The 20,736-nt window shown below is 40.2% G+C and overlaps 1 protein-coding gene across 2 annotated transcripts; it reads left to right on the forward strand.

Moving 5' to 3' along the window:
- Positions 1-10,380: 10,380 nt before the first annotated feature.
- RB195_011127 (uncharacterized protein) lies at positions 10,381-20,714 on the forward strand (the record flags this gene model as incomplete). Of its 2 annotated transcripts, none has more annotated exons than XM_064192419.1 (31): positions 10,381-10,462; positions 11,782-11,935; positions 12,018-12,201; positions 12,321-12,422; positions 12,470-12,538; positions 12,599-12,685; positions 12,742-12,887; positions 13,445-13,513; positions 14,112-14,186; positions 14,248-14,371; positions 14,427-14,537; positions 14,592-14,743; positions 14,828-14,951; positions 15,299-15,455; positions 15,648-15,825; positions 15,881-15,981; positions 16,047-16,126; positions 16,181-16,318; positions 16,655-16,713; positions 17,091-17,205; positions 17,351-17,469; positions 17,541-17,648; positions 17,703-17,812; positions 17,907-18,024; positions 18,942-19,021; positions 19,078-19,192; positions 19,250-19,347; positions 19,808-19,928; positions 19,999-20,107; positions 20,250-20,423; positions 20,511-20,714. In XM_064192419.1, 31 exons carry the CDS (start codon positions 10,381-10,383, stop codon positions 20,712-20,714), a joined length of 3,663 nt encoding a protein of 1,220 aa, XP_064050002.1. The 2 variants fall into 2 exon arrangements, with proteins under 2 accessions (XP_064050002.1, XP_064050003.1); XM_064192420.1 differs by having other exon boundaries at positions 17,709-17,812.
- Positions 20,715-20,736: the final 22 nt, after the last annotated feature.

The raw sequence follows: 20,736 nt of genomic DNA on the forward strand, positions 1-20,736 counted from the left end.
AGGAGTTTTACGATCACTTCTCATGGCTAATAATTCTTTCTTGGCGCCGTCAGGCTGGGGCTCCTTCAGGACACTAAGCCAGCAAAAATGGAAAAATAACTTCCTCATCTATTTACTGGGAGAAAATTTGATATTTATTTCCACCTTAAGATGATAGAAAAATTCGAAAACATCGATACGAGCACCTCAAAAGTGATTTCTAAAAGGTTTTTGATGAGCGCCCTCGGTATTTCATGAATTTTGAGCTGACAAAAAGGCTCCTTTCCAGGTTTTTCCAGTTCTTTTATTATTATATTATTTTCCATAGAAAAAATCATTTGAATATTATACAGTCGTGTATGTGAACTCATAACTGGAAGAGACGGAAAAGGAGTTGATAAACTTTTTATGAGTGCCATCAAGAATTGAAACAGGGCACAGCACGGGAGTACTGTAGTGATAGGGAAAAAGAGAAAATGTGAGGGGGAAACAGAGAATAGGTGAGCGATTTGGTAGATCCACCATCTGTTCACTGGCAGAATGTTTGATATTTATTTTCATCCTTAGATAATAGGAAAAGACGAGAGAATTTATGAAGTGCCTCCGATATTTGGCGCATGTACCGGAAATACAGCAGTGTAGGTCAAATATCAGGCTCATGAATTTCATGTTTCTAAAAAAAGCCACATGTTGGAAGCCGCCTACGTCTAATTAACGACGTCAGCGTACGATTTTGATGTATGTTGTATGCTTTCAAAAAGAAAGCGTATATTTTTCAATCTGCGGACTTAGCTGGGACTAATCTCCGCTATGCAGATATAAACACTCCGTAATTACGTGTCCGGAAAATTTCGGGCAAAATAGTTTCTTTCCTATGGGAGTTCGTGGTAAAACCAGTAATGGAGAAGGAAGAGAGCGAACCGATAGTCCTAAGAGACTCCCGGTATTGCTTCGATGAGCTCAGCCGGCTTACTCATAGTAGCTTATAATAGACCTGGGAAGGAACTTCTATCGGATCTGTACACGCACGTGCTGAACAACTGCTAAAACCTTCAGATCCGAATTAATTCACTGGTAAGCTTCCTTGACGACTGTGTCGTCACAGACACAATCAAATCTTATCAATGGGTTAAAGGGAAACGGCTAAGAATTCTCTGTTACGTCTCCGAATGCAGAAATAGTCTGAATGAATCCTGCTGCTGAGATTTTAAAGATATCGGGCAAATTTTTGCTGATTCCTGAACGAGAAATATCTGATTTTAATTAGGAATAGGCTCTTAACTTTTTAGAATGAAATTATAAGTAGTGACAAGGTAAACAGTCTAACCTTCCACCTCCACTGGCATCTTTAATGTTTCAATTTTGTTTTGGTTAATGTAAAGAGTTTGTAGTTGTATACTATAAGTTACCGTTTCTTTTCTCACATAAAATCTCAATTTTGGTCCTTCTTTAGGAAAAAACAAGTGCCATACAGACATTAACTCATTTTTGTGTATGAAAATGGTCGTTTAAACTGATTAAAAGATTTTAACTGTTTGGAAATGGAAATTGAAAGGGTAAAGAAAAAGAGAAGTGCCATTAAAGAAAATGTATTGTTGCTAAATAATAGATGATGGAATCCCTGAAAAAGTTATCTAAATTACTGTCATAGACATAAATTTAAGAAAGCATGATTTCCGCCCTTATCTCACCTCTTTCTTCTCTCTTTTCTCAAGAATTTAGCGATTACACCCGAAAAACGCATAAATATATTGTGTGCATACCTTTCCAATTTCGTGCATGTAAGGGGAACACAGATCAGAACGGGAAATCACCCAAACTCTTTCCAACAGTGGGGGAAGGTAACTTTATGAAGCAATCTTCTGTATCAAGGGAATCTTTGAGCATAATCACAGAGGAAACCGCTCTTGTGAGATCTTGCTTATAAATTTTCCTTCAAAATCAACTTCTAAATGCAAAATCCATTTTTAATCATAGTGTTGAATTTATGCTATGTGAATAAAAGTGAGTCAGTCGAGATTATGTAAGCTTCAGCTTGTTTTCCGTAATGTTAACAGTGAAATCCATGAAAGCGCCAACATTAGCAGCGCGTTTCATAGACACAACTTTCCTAACAAAACATGTGCAGCAGAAGTCGAACGCACCATGTGGGACCGGACACGGTTTCGTCTTCGGCGGAGGTGGGTGGCCAGGTTATCTGTTTTCCAATCGATGGTAATTTACCCTAACAGCTTCATTTCCTCGTCTTTCAATAGTCCTTCGTTCTCTTTTTGGCGTAATTGTGCATGATTTTCATTGAATCATGGTTTTAATAGTAACAGAAACCTTTTTTAGCGCCATCGCCCTCGCAGTTTATACCTTCACCGTCTACAGGAGCTCATCAAGGCAAAATTCAAGCACATTCGCGTAAAGGGCACTTTTTATGAGACGTGACTCTTGAAATATTGTTGAAAATCAACTTTCGAATACAAAATACCAAAGTTGCTCTTAAATTGTAAAGGATAAGAACGACAAAGTGGCAGGCGTTAATCAATCCGCTTAGGATGCGCCAACGCCTTCCACTTCAATTCGTATCGTCAATTACCAATTTATCGTCCCCGGTGGGATGGAAGGCTTGGTTGGCTTTAGGGTGGTTTCGAACCTCTTAGCAACTGCGCTACATCCTCACATCTCCTAAATTGTAGTGCTGAATTGTTGTTCTGTGGATGAAATTGGGTGTGATTTACAGTACATTCGACAGTACTGTAGCGTCCGTTGTTATGAATGAACGGGTCTGAAACGGTGTTGTAGAAGCTTTCATGGACAACAACTGGTTCAGCTTCGGCTGCAACGTCTTCTTCATCACCATTCCATTGAGATGTGAAATGAATAAAGGCGTACTGAGATCCTGACTACAGTATTCATAAATGCTTCGAACGAGAGCCACCAACACGCGTTTTCTTCAAACAGCCACGGCATTTGACAGGTTTCTGCACTCAAGTCAAAGGAATCACCGTTTTTGTGCCGTTAATTTAGGCGACTTAGGTGACTAGACTTCTTCGATTCAAATGAAAGGGAATTTAATGAGAAATGCAACGAATAGAGCATAGGAACGAATGTAAGAAACATTCGAATATGATGAATGAAGGAAAATGAAGAAAAACTTTGCTTTTTCTTTTTATTCTGACCTTCTGACGCAAAATGATGTTAGTGGCAAAATAGCTGAGTTATACAAAGATTCTATGAAACACTCTTCAACTCGCTGCTAACTAATTTCAAGCATCAAAAAAGATGAAACGATTCGGTTAGGGGCCGACTGTAGGATGTACATTCGCTTTTTATTAAAGATGGGCGGAGCGATGGGAACGTCTGAAATAGAACGCACCTATACTTAGCTAACATTATATTTATTGAACCACAAATTTCATCAGACGAAAAAAAATCGCCTAGACATCAACAAACAAATGTTCGATTATTTCGTTTTCTTTTTAACTGTGAAGTAAAAAAGTAAAAAAGTAATAAAACAAATGATCGAAGAAGCTGATAAAACTGCCTTCTTAATGAATATGCTACGGAATTATCGTTTAAAAAATCCAATAATTTTTTCTTTGGCTCAAAAAAAAACATCAACTTCAGAACACTGAACATTTCCCAATTACAAAGAGAAAATCAGTTTCTATTGCTTAAAAATTGAAAGCAGAAATCTTCTCTGAGTTTGCGAACATACAACACACATCTTTTTTGATGTACATGAATAAACAAATACATAAATAAGGTTTTGCTGTCAGAGTTATCGAAAGCTATCCATGTGGGACACAATAAAAGCAGTGTACTAAAGGGATTCGAATTCGCTGCGGAAAAGGGGGTAGGGGGCGTTCTCGTTAGGTTATTTAACCGCAAATCTCCAGTGGCCAATAATCTGTGAAAACTATTTTATTCTAATCTTTTCCCAGGCCTCAACACATCTTTCGCTACACTGACAAAGCCAATTTCTCATTCTCTCAGAGCAGACGTGTTACTTAGAATTTGAAGTTCTTCGAGGATGTTTCGGACGCTTCTTTCTTCTCATTCCAGGACTGGCTTGGAACATTACCCTCCGGGAAGAGGCAGCGAAAACTTGAAACAACCCCTATAAATCAAGTCAGCTCATAGAGTAATTCTTTACAACCGCTTTGAGTAACGAAATCCTCTCTGCACATTTTAATTCCTTCGATCCTCGTTTTGTTCGTGAAGCACACCTTGAAGTGTGATTTATTGTGGCGATGTGTGCATCAAAAAGAAAAACGCCTCGGGACTATTCATATCGCACATGGTTTCCCTTATACTGTCTTCACATGAAGGGAAGAAGTACTAATAATGAATTTTATAAATTGTATACAAAATGACTGCAGTTCCGACGAACTTATGGATGTAAAGTGTTCAGACGTTGGGTAAACTGTGGCCTTTGGTTCTGGAGCTTCCTCGCGAGTTGTAAGCTGCACCACGGACTACTTTTATCACAGTAAGGAACTCGTCACGTCAAAATTGCTCCAAATACTTCAACTACAACCACCAGTCCGATTTTCACAGCACTCACAGAAATGCGGTAACACTCAGGCTTCTGGATGCTGCAGGAAATCCAGAATTTGATGACAAAGACCGCTCGAAGAGCATCAGAATAGAACTGGTGACGAAAGTCTAGTGATTTGTTGAGACTTTCAAAAACGTGATAAATTTGGTTCCAGGTTAAAATTATCTAATGGAATGTAAATAGCCGCAAATTACCGAAGAATGAAGTAAATTAGCGGTAATTAGGTGCCTTCGATATGAATGCATTCAACTAGAGCATTTGTCTCAACGAGTGCTTGGGGATCTGTATATTTTGATCAAGGATGCCCCACTTTTCCCAAGATGTACGGCTACTCACATTTCGTCGTTAAGTCCTTACTGCTGCAAGTCAGCCAAGAGGTCAATTGTCCATTGAAAGTCAAACTACTTACAACTATAACTTGATCTAAATGATTGTAATCGAATGTCCCTCAGATCTTCCTATTTCCAGCGTAGCTGCACGAGTGTACTCTTGTACGTATCAATAGAAGACTATATTCAGCTATTTTCGGAAGTAAAAAAGCGACGGGAAGTGATTTCAACGAGATGACAGCCATCCGCAGTTACAACTGGGAGAAAGTTGGTCGTTGATCTGGAGCAGTTGAACCAGGCTACAGTTGCAAAGGGGATATAAGGAACCATCGGCGAAATGTAGTGCACGGAGCAGATAAGCTTGGGTCCCCTCCATACGACAGGATCCTACTAGAGCCTTTGTGTCAGCCTTTTTGGGATGTCACGCAACATTTTGTAGCATCACAAAATCTTCTTTTCTTTTTCTTTTTTCTGTGTATACGCTTGATGATCTTAGGATGAAAAATCCCCGTGTTTCCTTGATATAAGCCTGTTTACGTGTCATCAACGCGTCGCCAATAATCTCTTGACGTAGCACGTTCTACGACAAAATGCTAAATCAGCTTATATGGTCAAAAATATCCGTATCCGTCACAATTTACCTTTCAAGATGTGGCTTACAGTACATCCTATTACAGTTTAGTCATGTTCGGAACTGTATCCGAGTACCAGACAACCAGACATTCTGAACAGGCATGTCCTTCTTTCTTCAAGATGTGGGGGGATTCTTGATCACTGCGCAGCTTATCTGCTCCGTGCACTACATTTCGACGTTGATTCCTCATTGTGGCAGAACAGCCAAGAACTCAACTGCCCCTCCGCAACTGCAGCCCGGTTCAACTGCCCCAGATCAACGGTGACCGACCAACTTGCTCCCAGTTGTAACTGTGGGATGGCTTTCATCTTGTTGAAATCGCTTTCCATCGCTTTTTTACTTCGGAAAATTGCTGAATATAATCTTCTATTGATAAGTACAGGAGAACATTCGTGAAGCTACGCTGGATGTAGGAACTAAGGAAGGGGCATTCGATTACAATCATTTAGATCGGGTTATAGTTGCAAGGAGCGTGACTTTCATTGGGCAATTGACGTCTTTGTTACCTTGGTGGTGGCAGATAGTTTAGAACATAATTTGAATAAAAATAGAAGGTGCGCCAAATCAAACACACCCGCAAAATTTGAAGGATACGGATATTTTTATTGTAAGAAAAGTCCAAGTGTCATTCATGTCTGCTGCCGCTTGTCTTCATTCAGGAATTCTGGAATTACTGTCTCCACATGTGCAAACACCAAGGGAATATTACTATGATGGAAATAGTCAAATATTAGTGAGAGTGACAAATTTACTGAACGTATTCGTATCGAGTGGTATCGATTTACCAAACGAATGATCGAATAACACGGGACCTTCTTCAATCGAGTGATCGAACTGCTCGAAAACGCACACGTTCAATAGTTTGAACGTAAATCGAAAATTTGAACGATTTGCATAAAATTTTGAGTAAATGGAATGGAAAATACAAACATATAAGTGATATATTTAGATTATTTTTATAATAGCGTTTAAACACAAAATCAGCTCCAATAGCGAAAGAAAGATCATATGAGCTGGGGCAAGTGACGGCATATACTGCGTTCCCTGCTCAGCACGAGAACTACGGCCCACGGATTTTCCCGCCCTCAACGTCACCTTCCAGCAGAAACGGTGGTTATCCTGCAAAATTTTTAGAAAACGAAGGCATGCCTCGTTTGACTCGCGCTAATGCAATTCCTGCATCGGTACAAATGCGAACATTTTCCTGAGAATTAACGCTATGATCACATCAGCCTACAGGTGAATCTCTGACCAAATGGTTATTTACGTGTTACAAATATTAGTTTATTTACAATTCGGTTCGCGAAGGTGTTTGTTTCTCGTTGCATATCCCGGTCTAGGATCCTTCCTCATTGAAGGATTTGAGGAGTCAAAAAAATTGTGGTTCGTGTTAAGGCAACGGTTAAAGAATTGCGGAGATTGTAATTCCTCCACAAGTTGTGAGCTGGCGGTGAATGCGGGCGACCTCGCCCACAAATACAGAAATAGAACATTCAGAGACATCACTCTAGAAGACGTGTGCCAAAATATCTCCGACGAAACGACTTAGGCGGTGTTCACGTTGAGGACGGCGGGGAACTCGCGCAAGGCAAAATTTGGTGGACGGTAATGAGACTCTCGTAGATTTTTCCGTGAATACCTCCGAGACATTACGTATCCAGTGGATACGTTCGATGAGACGCAATCGTGCGTCGACGAAGCCACGTTCCAGGTTTGGTTCATGGAGGCAGAGACAACCATAAATAGGTCCTATCACGGCTATAGAAACGCGGAGGGGAAAATGTAGTTGAGGGACACTCAGTGGCGCCCTTATTTCTGAAAACTCTATCTTACTTCTTTCTCCCAATAACTTTAGCTCACATGCCATAGATCCTCTAAGACTAATACTTATAGGCATCACCCCACGAATCTGAGGTGGTGCGGATTTCAGGTGAAGTATTCGTATACGGGATCGTAGATTATGGAGAGGAGAGTGATTTCGTCCATTTCTTCCTAATTGTCGTAAAAAAACGGCCCGGATAATGCGGCGCGTGCACAAAGCTGGCGCGCTCCAATCGAACTCGGTGTAGAAAATAGCGCACCGGAACGCTCGAAGCCGCATCTTCCGAGCCGTTTTTTACGGCAATTAGGAATAAATGGACGGAATCACCCCCTCTCCTTAACCTACGATCCGGTATACGAATACTCCACCAGAAATCCGTACCACCTCAGATTCGTGGGGTGATGCCTTTAAGTCTTAGCGCCCGATTCATTTAGTTATTTACTTCCAGAAATAAGGGCGCAACTCAGTGCCTCACAGCCCCTCGAACTGCATTTTACCCGAACCGGAGAACGGTTATGAGGAAATATGAAAAGGAGAAATCAGCGACAGCAACAGCTACAGCTAGCGACAGATGTCGAAATTATGCACTGAATCAAACAGATAAGTAAGAAAAATAACTACGAATTGCGAGTATATTACAATGGGCTCGTAATATGTACAGAAACCTGCGCACGACATTTAAAAACAATTGTCTAATACTACACGTCATATTAGGTAGTGCGGCGGTCCACTAGGAGAGAGGAGCGGATTTTGTCCACATTCCATTATATTATCCTCAGAGAGTTAGAAATTGGTTTAAATGAACTCTTACATGCATCTTTTCCTCATATTTCACGCGAGAATTTCCCTTACTTCTGGTGCGATTACAAATCTGAGGTCACCTTACATCATAATATTTCTCTTCAAGTTTCCCTGATCCCTGGTGCGATTTTCCAAAACATTATTTACTTCGTGATGAACTATATCTTGGTGCATCTAAAAAAGTTCCAGAATTATTGCTGGACAACAAGATCCTTTTCAACGCGTCGTCAAGTGGCAAACCCTACAAGGCAGCAACAACGGTGTATCTCCCTTAGGATACGGTAAACCGCTATTTGCTCAGGCGATACATGAGCGGAGGCGTGTTCGAGCGTATAACGGAGCTTTTTTACCCGTTTCCCAAAATGTGGGCGAGGACCTTTTCGCGTCGTTCACCTCGAAGAACTCGCACCGCAGTTCCGCGTTTCTACTTCCTTCTCTATATCTTTTTATTTCTTATGATATAGAATTGCGCAGAAGAACTATGAGAACGCCTTCACGCGAGCCCACACTATAATTCCTCTAGGATTTCATCCATAATTCCTATGCTCACAGTCAAGTCAAAACAACTTGACCACAGTGCAATATTGCAGGGCGACAGCGATCGGACGACGCGATTTTCAATCGCCCGCCGATGACGTCTAGACTGTCGTCGCAACGATCGCGAGCTTTTGACCAGGTTGTAGTTTCTTGTTGCATTACATGTGTATCTATCGGAAGTATCGAAACATACGGAACATTGCTCTTTGGTTCTTCCAAAGGGCAAAAGGGATTAAAATCTCGCGAAATTATACAAATTGCATAAGAGCTCGCTCTCGAAGTCCGATGCTCAGTTAAAGGCATCACCCCACGAATCTGAGGTGGTACGGATTTGAGGTGGAGTATTCGTATACGGAATCGTAGGTTAAGGAGAGGGGTGAATCCGTCCATTTCTTCCTAATTGCCGTAAAAAAACGGCCCGGAAGATACGGCTTCGAGCGTTCCGGCTCGCTATTTTCCACAACGAGCTCGATTGGAGCGCGCCAGCTGTGTGCACACGCCGCATCTTCCGGGCCGTTTCTTACGGCAATTAGGAAGAAATGGACGGAGTCACCCTTCTCTCCATAAACTACGATCCCGTGTACGAATACTCCACCTGAAATCCATACCACCTCAGATTCGTGGGGAATACGAAATAAATACGAAAATAGAAACTGCAGCATAGAAAGCGCGCTCCTTCGATTGATACTGTATCTAAATCTTACTTTCATGAAATTTGCCTTTGAATGGTACTGTAGATGCTGCTTTAACTATACTCACATGGTTTGACAATTTACGGTATCCGAGGTGCCGTAAGCTTTTTTAGTGGATCATATGAAGAAGTCACTAACAAAATTAATTCGAACTCCTGAATATTTACCTGTAGGGAAGTGTAGGGAAAACCAAACGCTTACGGCCACTCCACGTTAAAAACAAGCCGTCCCGTCCGATCTGACCAGTTAGACGCGCTAAGTTGGGATCTCACCTAGCCTCAATCGGGCTGGAGAGGCGTATGAGGGTCCCACAGCGCAATTTCGCGCGTTACAGCCTACGCAAGTGCATCGAGCTTCACATCATTTTGACACGACCATGTTATGTCAGTAAGATGGAAAGCCTAGTAGAACTATCACATTTATCTGGGATGAGCGAGCACTTATCGGCTTTTGGTTAGCTTTTGCTTCATGACTTAGTATCCACTGAGCTACTTTGACTCGCTCTCGTGCTAATAACCTTACACTGACGACCTAATCTCACGACGAAAAATCCTCATCCGAGCGTAAGTAGATTGATAATTACAAAACACCGAACAAATGTTGTTAACTAACCCTACTTTTTATAGAAACACAAAGAGCAAGGATTTTCCGCAAATTTGCTTTGTTTTCTTCCAAATCGTCTGCAATCGTAAGACAGAACAGACAGTCTCCACGTTGTCAGTGCCGCACATCGTCTGAATTCCGTGCTCCAATGTCGTCGTGTAGTCTGTTTCAGAAGAAAGCGCGCGAGTTCGAATTTTTCAAAATGAAGAATTCATGAAATTGGAGCCAAGTTTGTATAGAATATTCCTAATTTTTTGGTGTTTATTCCTCATACAGAATTGTGTGAAGTACCGCTCTTGCCCCGATAATCTTGTCGATCATTCATCTACATCTTCCCTTTTTTCTTGTCCCCTATTGTGTTTTATTTGAATTAGTTAAGGATATGTTTGCTTCAAATTTCATTGTTTTTCTACTTGCAGTTATTTGTATGAAATATGGAGGCCATAATCCAAGGGACCATCAGTGCCCTGGGTTACTTGGAAGATGGTGTTTACTATCAAGAGCCAGACTGTTACGGTACGTTAGCCCTCAGAATCTTGAAACACTACTGTTTCATCCACAACAACACGACATATGAATTCAAAAAGACGATGAAGTGCGCGAGGACTTCTTGCGCTGTTCGGTGAATAGTGAGTGACTGTCGGTGGCGGAAGGCTTCCAGCCATCAGTGGATGCCTATGCTACACCAATTGCGTTCCGTAGATATGCTATAACTTCCAACCAGAAAATTCTCTACAGCGTCAGTAGAATTCCGAGCTTTTTTTTACGATTTTCCTCTTTCTGTAACTGTCACGGACACGGAAGTTATGGTAGTTTTTAGAATCTTCTATGAGGAAACTGAGAAATGAGGAACACTCGAATAGTGTTTGTCCCTTTTAGTTGTCCTTCTGATTGAGTATGGGTTGGAAGCCTATTTGAGCATGATAAGAAGTTGGAATTTAGGTGGGGGTTAAAGGGTTAGAGGGTGAAGCTTAAAACAACATTTTCCTTTCAAAAATAGCTCCGGAGGTTCAACATAGGCATGCATCTATGTTAGAGAATTAATGAGGTTTCTAGAGTTCTTTCGGAAATATTCAAGTCTCTTCGAAGAAGCGTTGGAGCGGAAAATAGATTCAATAACATGGACCTTTAGCTCATTGGCAAAAATAATGCAAATTCTCCCTGAAACAGTTACCCGAAATTCTATATTCACCTACCTAAGATGGTAGACAGCCGCGGAGCTTATTCAGCCATACTTTGAAGAGTAGATAGGTTCGGTTTCTGCGCCTTAAGAACAGTGGTGGAAGTACGACCGTGCGAGAAGTGGTAGAAGGAATCACGTTCGGTATAGTACAATGCGAAAGAAGATAATAGTATCTGTTTTTCAACTAGGACTATTTCTTGACCGGGTTCGATATGAAGCGCATACATCGTGAAAGTAGTTCACGAAGAGAAAACTGGGCAGTTCAAACTACACTACTACTAGATTTGGTTTTGCTAATTTCATCGCTCTACATAGAACTCTTATTTCAAAGTAAGTTCCTTCAACACTCCCACTTCGTCAAATAGTGTCTTCGAGACCTTCAGAGAAAACTTCACTGACTGAACCAGAGATGAGCTACATTGCCTCAGGATCTCACAAAACGGCGTGCAGCAATGAACTTTGACAGCCCTTTCGTAGTCGATTTTGCGTATTTGGTTATAGGAAAGTGTTGAGATTTCTTTGAGAAAATTGGCAATATGCGAGTTCCGAGTTACCTGATAGGTAGTGATTCATGTTGATTTTTCAATACACGACAACTTTGTTGCTTGGTCACTTTTTTTTCTCGACTGCAACCATTAAGACCCCATTACAGAAACTATTCGTGATCTGATTCGGTTCCTTCGCAATGACAGCAATACTCTGCTTGCTCGCAAGATATGTGGAGAGCGAAATATCATCGCCAACGATCTGATTCCAATCATCAAGTCGGAAAATCTTAAAGAAAAGATGTTCGATATAACTCTGAGGTTCGGGTTATCTTTTATGAATTTTTGCTTTTTGCTTCTGCTTTTGCTTTCTGTTAATCCTGCATGACTAATAAATGTTTAGGCTATTGGCGAACCTTATCCAACCTGCTATTGTAAGTTTACAAGGGAAGCAACCAGAAGACCGCGAAGAATGGCAAACTTATTGGTTACTGGAGGGGAATCTCAGAAGAGCGAAACTAGCATTTGCTGATGTTAAATTCTTTCAAGTCCTAAAAGGGAAACTGGAGAAGTATTTCCTTGAAACGGTAAGTTTCAAGGATCACGAAAGTCAGTGGAATTATTACCACTTTGCCGATTTACCTCTTCAATGAATATCGGGCTTTACAATAATTTTATTTCTTTTGTCTTTACTTTCGTTTTGGAGGATTGGGAAGACCGCCTTGAAGAAGATCGACTCGTTATGGAGCGAATAATAGTACTCCTGCGATATATTTTCGCTATTCCTCCTACTGATAGAGATGGGAAGGTTAGTTGCATTTTGATTCCCAGACCTTTTCATATGTGCTTATTAAGAGGTGTACAGTGGATTCAAGCAGTCACGACAGAGTTATTTCAGCATTTCTGGAATCCGGCGTAGAACAAGTATGTCGTTCCCTTTTTGAAATTTCTGAATCTATAGTATCTCTTGAGTTTCATCTTCAGGTACTAATTCATATAGCATCACAGTCAGTGGAGCGCGATTTCCATCTTTCAGTTCTGGTCATCTTTGCACTCATTGTGAAGGAACATGTAAGTTTTGTTAACTGTAGACGTATCCGCGTCAGTCCTTCCACAATTATTTCCAGAATGCTGAAGATATAGTTGCTGCTGGTCGAGATAAAACAGCAGCTGAAAGAGAAAAAGCTGAGGAAGAGTTGCGTCGAGTTGTTGAGGTCGAGCAGATGAGGTTAAATGCGCAGAGGAGGAAGGTCTTAGCCAGTAGACATTCTCGGTAGGAATTCTTGACTGCCGCTCACTTCTATCACATATACTCGAAAAATCTTTCCATACATTAGGTATAATGTATTAGTATGTGGATATATATTATTGCTGAGCACCGTTAGAAATGTCGTAAGCAAGTTTTCGAAAGGATTTCTTGCTTTGATTTGGGGCTGTGAATTTAGTGCGGTAAGGTACAATCAGCACCGAATATGTCCACCTAGCTGTGCGCGATGGCCCTTCGATCAGGGCATCGCAGATGGATAAGAGAGTGCGTATCGATAGGAGAAAAAGCGTATGTTGCGGAAGATGCTTTGTGCTCACGTGGTTGAACATTTGAACGTGTTGGTTGAACACACGCCATACGCCATACTTCACCGAAGTCGGAAACAGTAGTCTTGTATGATTATTGTGGTATTGATCTTTCCCCTATTTAAAAAGCCGTGAAAAGTGCAGGCATCGTACAAAAGAGGTCAACGTATTTGTATTTCACACCATTGGAAATAAGTGGGCTTATCTTTCGTATCGCATAAGCGAACAAAATAACTAATGTAATTTCTTTCTTCCTAGGTTTTCCGGGTCGTATATCGTAAAAGGCGTCTCTGCAGTGAACAAAGAAAAAGATCTAGTTGTAGTCAAGTAAGTTTTGTTTTGTTTCTTTTCTTCGTTTTGCTCTTTTCTGCTTTAGTTCTAAAAACTATCATGTTTCTTCTTCTAGATAATATTCTAAATGTTTAAAGAGCTAGAATTCCCATCTCTCAATCATTAGCACTCCATAGGAATAATAGTTTGGTCAATTGTGCTGTTTCTTTTCGAACCCTGTTGGTTTGCACCCTGGCTTGCAAGTTTCTCCTTTCATAAATCCATTTTTCTGTACCCTGTATATGGGAACTCTTCTGAAAGGCTCTTGGATGACAGACAGTAAGTAGCTATAGTGCATTTGTCATAAACTACTATTCATATTGAAACATCAGTTTTTTTTTCTAAAATCGACTCCAGTTATTGTACTTGTCCTCTTTTTTTCTCATTTTTGTTTTTAAAATAAAAACTTAGGTAACGGAGTAGGTACTTGTTGAATTCGCCAGTTTCAAAAAACCACCTCATTTCCTTCATTTTTCGGGATCTTAGAGTTCCGAGTTCAATTGTTACTGTAAACACAAATCAAATTGCAGAGTTATTGCTAGTTTTTTTTTTTTCAAGGCAACACTCATATCTATTTATTACTTTAATTCTTCAGACCCATTAAGGATGTAAACGATCTTAATTTCTTGGATGAAAGGAAGGTTAAGAAGAGAGTAGCGAAAAATCGGAGGTAAAAAGATATATCTCTGTAATCTTCAAGGTCTGAATTTTGTTGCGCTGGAGGTTTCTAGGCCCTTTGATGCACAGGAAAGGACGCATTTATCTTCGATGGAACTTCGAGTGAAACTAAAAAAATTTGTCGAGGAAGTCTTATCGAGATGTTTTAATCGCTTGATAAAGAGCACGAAGGAAGTGGTAGGAACTGGTCTTATGCTCCGAGTTTTGCCTTCAATTTTTTTGGCAGTTGCAGGCGTTCGACACAAGGCTTTCTGCCGGCCAACGAAATGCCGACATTCATTTTTTTCTTTTCATGGCTTTCATGTTGAAATATGCTCGTATGGCCAAGAGTGCTGTCTCTGATGTAAGCACAAGCTCGCTGGCTGTTCGTTTTTGTGAAGTTTCCGTATATCTTAAGGTCTCTGGTTGTTTGAATGTCGAGGCTTTTCATCATATTCAAGTTCATCTTGACAGCTATCTGGAAAGCGCAGCAACTATGCGAAAAGAGGCAAAGCATTATGGGATTAGGGCTCAGCATGCCTTGACTGCTTACAAAGAGCTAATTTTGTTGTAGGTTATTATGGAAGTTTTCTTTTTTTTAAAGTATAATCAGGTATCTGATGATTCGTGAAGTTAACCTAATTTACTGTTCAGCCACCAACATCTTCTTAGCAACGGTTCGACTGAGGAAAAAGAGCTTTCTCAAAGAATATGTGATCATATTTTAGTTGTTGAAGAATATCGCGAGATGGGACTAATGTTGATGCGGAAATTCATGGTGAGTTGGTTCTTGCTGTTAGCTGTAATTGATGTGAACTTAGGGGGAAATTGTGCTCTGCATCTAGGTACTTTCCTCGACTGCACATAAGTCATTTGAGCATTTAATATTTGTTTTCGTCTTTTACCATAATCAAAGGATTGCATTCTGCACTCATGGAGCACTCTTTGCACTCATGGAGTGATGATCTGCTTCAGTGATCTGGTAGAAGAGCCGTACCATTAGAGTACGACTTTTAAGATAAACGTTGTATTATCTCTTCCGGACACTTACAATTATAATGACTTTATTCTCAAATTTCGTTGTTTGCAACCTTCCCCTTTGTCGCTATCGAAATTACCTTTTAGCCTGGAGTATTTTCAAAAAGTTTTCTCCGCGATCTGGTATTATCAATGCACTACTACTTCCGTTTGCTTGAGAAGAGAGTTAAGTCTGGAGAACTCACTACTGTGAAGAAACGGAGTAAAGTCAGGCGAAGACCAACGAAGAACAGTAAGCATGCAGGTAGGTTTTTGTATTTTGTCGTCAACTTAGAATATCACATTTTATTATTACCATTCCAAGTCCCTCAAAAGTAAATATGATGCATGATTACACGCAATTGTGTTCATAAACGAATATTTGCGTGAATCATTGTAATCCCTGTTATCATCGAAAAAATCTTTGAAACAACAATGCAGTTACGTTTATTTGCAGAATTGTTTGGACCCGAGCCACTCCCTGCTGTTGTGGATAGTTTAAATGGGGAAGAACTTGAGAAGAAGTGGTCGCACATCAGCGAGGAGTTGAACGAAATTGTTTTTGGCCATAAAGAAGCATCATCTGATCAAATTCCTATAAATTCGTTGTTGGACGTAGATGAGGAACTGCACCAGTAAGCTTGTACGAAACCCTAGTTCTCAACAAGTCAGGAAATTAGCAACTTCCAGAAAATTTGCTATGCTTAAAGTTCAACGCGCCATGCGTGAAGGACGCCCGAGTGACGCCGTAGGACTCTACAAAGCATCGAGAGCCATGTGGTTATCTGATGGCAAGCGTTTGGAAAAACTACTTGTTCCCAGTTTTCTTCCTTACATCAATTTTGTTTTCTTGCAGGAATTTTCGGCGATGTGGATATGGATGGGGAGAAAATGGTAGCAGAGTTCCGTGAAATATTCTTTACTGATCTCAAACAGGTACTTGCAGTAGTCTGAGTGTAACTCTGTTAATAATATTACATCAAGTCTTAGGTTGCTGACCAGCTACTCACTGCGGAATTAGAAGCACAAAAAAGGTTTACGGCGAACTCATTGATCGATGGAGGAGATGTAGAGGATATGTACAGTGACGAAGATGAGGAGGACGAGCCCAAATACGAAACAAAAGAGGTTTCTGTGTACTCGATTAACTGATGCGCTTGAAATTGTTTATATTTCTTATTTGTTCCAAAGTGCTATTTAAAAAAGTCACAAGAATTTGTATGAACGATGGTGAGGAAATTTTTAATTGAGTTTAAGCTCTACGTTACCTCTGGTAGCGACTTGTCTCTAAATTTCCATCCATAATATGTGATATTTGTTCGGAAAGTACTCAAAAAAACATTTTCATATTTACTATACATCGTTGATAGTTTACTTTGGAGTTGCTTGGCAATATGAAGAAAGTTAACTATGACAATTTACGCGTTATCTGCAACGTTTGTTAACTTCAGTCGCAATGTTTAGGTAAATTTCGACTTTGAAGAGTATGTTGGGAAATACACAAAAATGGAAGTTTTGCGATGGTAAGTTGCACTTTTCTAGGTTTCAAAAGTTTATCTGAAATACTTCTTAACCTAGTAAGCTTACTTTTTCTTAACTACACAAAAGGATACCAACTTATTCAACCAGGAGAGGAGCGCTGCCGATCTTTTATCTTAGGTTTGTAGTACTAATCAGGGAGAGAATTTCATCAGAAAGGTATAGAAAAAACATTTGAAATAAGACGCATTAACTATCGATGGTCGTTTCTCTCAAAAACATCGCCATGTTTAGTGCTTCTGTAATAATGTTCCTGAGTACCCAGAGTAGCTTTTGCCAGCGCTTCATCTTTGTTTGTTTTCATCACTACTCGATTAGAATTAGTTGAAATCAGTGTTGTACTTAATTGTTACTTTTTAAGGTATGTCTTTCTTCTCAAAGACTTTGCTACAAATTCAGATGAACTAAATAAAGCTTTAGTAAAGCTTCTTCATCGAGTTGCGTTTGATCTGAAAATGCCGAGCAAGCTGTTCCAGGTAAGTATTATTCTAATAGGTTCATGGTTGAAGCATGTGGATTCTAGAACCATGGACCCCTTAGGCATAATTATTTGGAAAACTACATATGTTTATCATGGATGGGGTTTGCATTTTGAATTTTTTCTAAAGGCATGTTTTACAGTTGTCGTTGTTCCGAATTTTTGCTGAAGTACGGGTACATTTTGAAGGCATGACGAAGGAGAATATGAAGAAAAGTCGATTTTTTGAATTGTACACTTTTGGCTACCATTTATTGAAAAAGTCAGTGGTAGGCGTTGCCATAGTTTTGTTTTTTTTAACGGTTCGAGGTCAATGAAGTGAAATCTTTTAAGATTCTTCTCTTGCTTCGAAACTCTTGGGGATAAAATGGCACCTGAAATTCTCTTCTGGAAAGGCGCCAAGGAATGTTTCGAAATCGAAAATGGTTATGGCTCTTATGAGTAAGCCCTCTTCATTCTTACGATTTCATTCTATTCTTCTAATTATCGTTAAAGCGATAGAAAGAACACAAAACAAGACAACGCTTGGACTTGGTCTGATGACTTAGAAGATGAGTTGCGTTCGCTCTACAATGAGTATCGGGATATGGATGAGAGGCCAGAAGGTATGCATGTTAAGGAGTACCATTACTTGATCCAACGAAAATATGTTGAAACTTAACCGTTGCTCATTTGCTTGATAACCCTAGATCTGTTAAGGAATGGATGTTCTCGATTTCATTGAGCCCAATCTCAGTCGACCGCGAACACGCAAACAAATTCTGCAAAAGCTCAAGGAGTTCAATTTGGATCCTCTTGGAGCAAGAGCAAACAAAGGGTAAACATCTTATAATGGTTATGTCAAGGAAAAGCTGAGAGAAGGTGTTTAGTCTATAGTTCCGATAGAGGATAAAGTGTCTGGCGGTAATAAATCCGCTTGGGATGCGTCACCACGCACACCTCAATTCAGAATCGTTTGACATTCACGAACGTGTAACTGGCCTCTACAATGACTTGCGGTGGCTAGCCGATGTGTCAAGTCAGTGTTTTTATCCTCCCAGGCAGGTCTGGTACCAATTTGTCGACCTCGGAGGGAAGAAAGGCTTGGTGAGCACTAGGGCGGATTCGAATCTCCATTTGATCGTGCAGACACAGCGGAATCTCTTACCGACTGAGTTACACCCGACCTTATAGTTTCCTTTACCTCAAACGATAGTTTAGGTAGAATTAAGAAAAAAAACATTATATTGAGTGTTTAGGTTTAATGTAAAATCATGAGATTGACGATATTTGCATCTCACCACAAATAGAGAAGGATAGCCATCCCAGAAAAAAGGAATGTGATTGTGCAGGTGGGATGTGCATACTGGTTATTTGAGCTATAGTACTTGGATCTAAAATGGGTGTTGTCTGTATTCCATCGCGTAATGAGTTAAACTCAGACTGGAAAGGGTCACATAAAATTGATAAATACTACTTTTTCTGGAATACCAGAGGAATATGAGTGTGACGACGCTCATATCCGCAAGCTACACTCGTATCCTCCCTATATATCTTCATGGGAAGATTCCAATATTGTCGGCTCCGTGATGCATTGTGTAAAAATCCGTGAGGTGCTCATCTTACATTTCCCGAAGCCATGCACCAAACCCAAGGTGATTGCTATGAAAGAAGCATGGTATCTCGGAATTGAATAATCGAGAAAGTTTTTGAAATTTGCAAGCTTTTGCGCATACAATGATTCGAAATTTGAAGATCAATCATGGATCGCAACTTCCCAATTGTTCCAATGAAGCAAATCATAGAGGAATATAACGCCAAGGAACAGAACGAAGGTTCGGAATTAACTTGCGATGCCACATGCTTGCCTACCGATTAAAAAGTTTTTCAGAAGATCTTGTGAACTTCATCCGCACTCGCTTATCTGAGACTCATGGCGAGTTTTCAAGACAGAAAATAATTAAGCAAATGAATTATCTTGGAATCGGCTATGAAAAGAAGACAATGTAGGTTCCATATAGCAATCGTTGTTGATAAGTACTTATTCTGTAGATAGCTTGTAGTTCAAAAAAGCATAAGGAGTGGTCTGAAGGGTTACGAACAGAGCTTGCGGCCCTAAAGCAACAATACGATGAAATGGATGCGGAGGATCACGAACTAAGTGAGTGAAAACGACTAAATAACTTCCTTGATTAACAGTTAATGACCGAAATAGAAAAAAGGAAACAGAAAAAATCAGATAACACTTTTAGACCTCCTACCTATTTGACTGACTTTTCTTTTGTCAACATTTCATTTTATGTTGTTGTAATTGAAATACTATGCTAGGTCAAACCCCTCAGCAACGTATATCTTCAGTGAACACAACTTTACACTATTAGCATATCTCGGATTTGTTTTTACGGTAGCAGGCAGGAGCGCTACGACGTGAGATTAGCGAAAAAGAAAATTGGAGCTCTTGTATCTTTGTAATATTGAGAAAATATTGAGATGATATAGGTGAAATTAAAACTTTTTATCTGAAATTGCGAAATATGTGCTGATTAACATTGTCAATCACCAGGAGCCTCTTGGGGTTGAAGAAGGCAGAATCTGAAAAGATAATTCTCTTCGGTGTTCAGTAGGTGTGGTTGATTACGTAATGCGGCGTCTAAGTGAGAAGAAACGAAGACGAGAAGTAGAACGAGAGCTCGAGGCACTCGGAGTCATCATTAAACCGCGCGACAAACCAAAAATTACCAAGTAGGTTACATTCTGGTCCTCTGTTTGGAGTTGTGTACTTAGTATGCTAAGTTATGTTTATATACTACAGGAAAAAACAAAAAGAAATCACCGACGTTAGTGACGATGATGGCGATCATCCTGGCAGTAGCCATCGCAGCGACGACAGCGATGCTGAACTAGATCTTGAAAGTGTTTCGGTATTACGATGCTTATTTACTTCATTTGTGATTTCACGAAACCTTTGCTGTCGTTGATGATGATATTTTCTCTCACGTTGATTTTCATCTGTAACGACAGTGGGGTACTGGAAAAAACTACGATGTTAACAGACAGTTTTAGAATGACCATCGCAGCGAAGATTTGAGAAGGTTGGAGGAATTGGACGTTGAGAATATCGATCCAACCGCCGGCACTGATGGGGTGCTACACATAGAAGATAAGCAGGGAAGCAGTATAACACCTACGTTGGAAATCGAGAAAGTCAAGAGTGTTCCTGAAGATTCACCTGTTAAAGTTAGTTCATATTTACAAGAATTCTCGTCTAAAAAATTATTTTCCCCTACAATATTGTGCAAATGTGGTTGACTTATTCCCTTACAGCCATTGGCCAAAAGGAAACGAGTTCTGGAGAGCTCAGATGAAGAGGACAATGCAACAGTGAGGAAACGAGTGCTAGAGAGTTCAGATGAGGAGGACAATGCAAACGTGGATTTCAGTAAAGAGAAAACCCCAGAAAATGACTTCCCAGTTGCTGCTAGAGCGAAGAAACATCGAGTAGTTCTTAGCGACTCGGATGAAGACTGACTGTGATTTTAGCTTTGTTTTC

The sequence above is a fragment of the Necator americanus genome, chromosome III (assembly GCF_031761385.1).
Source record: "Necator americanus strain Aroian chromosome III, whole genome shotgun sequence".
Lineage (NCBI taxonomy): Eukaryota > Metazoa > Nematoda > Chromadorea > Rhabditida > Ancylostomatidae > Necator > Necator americanus.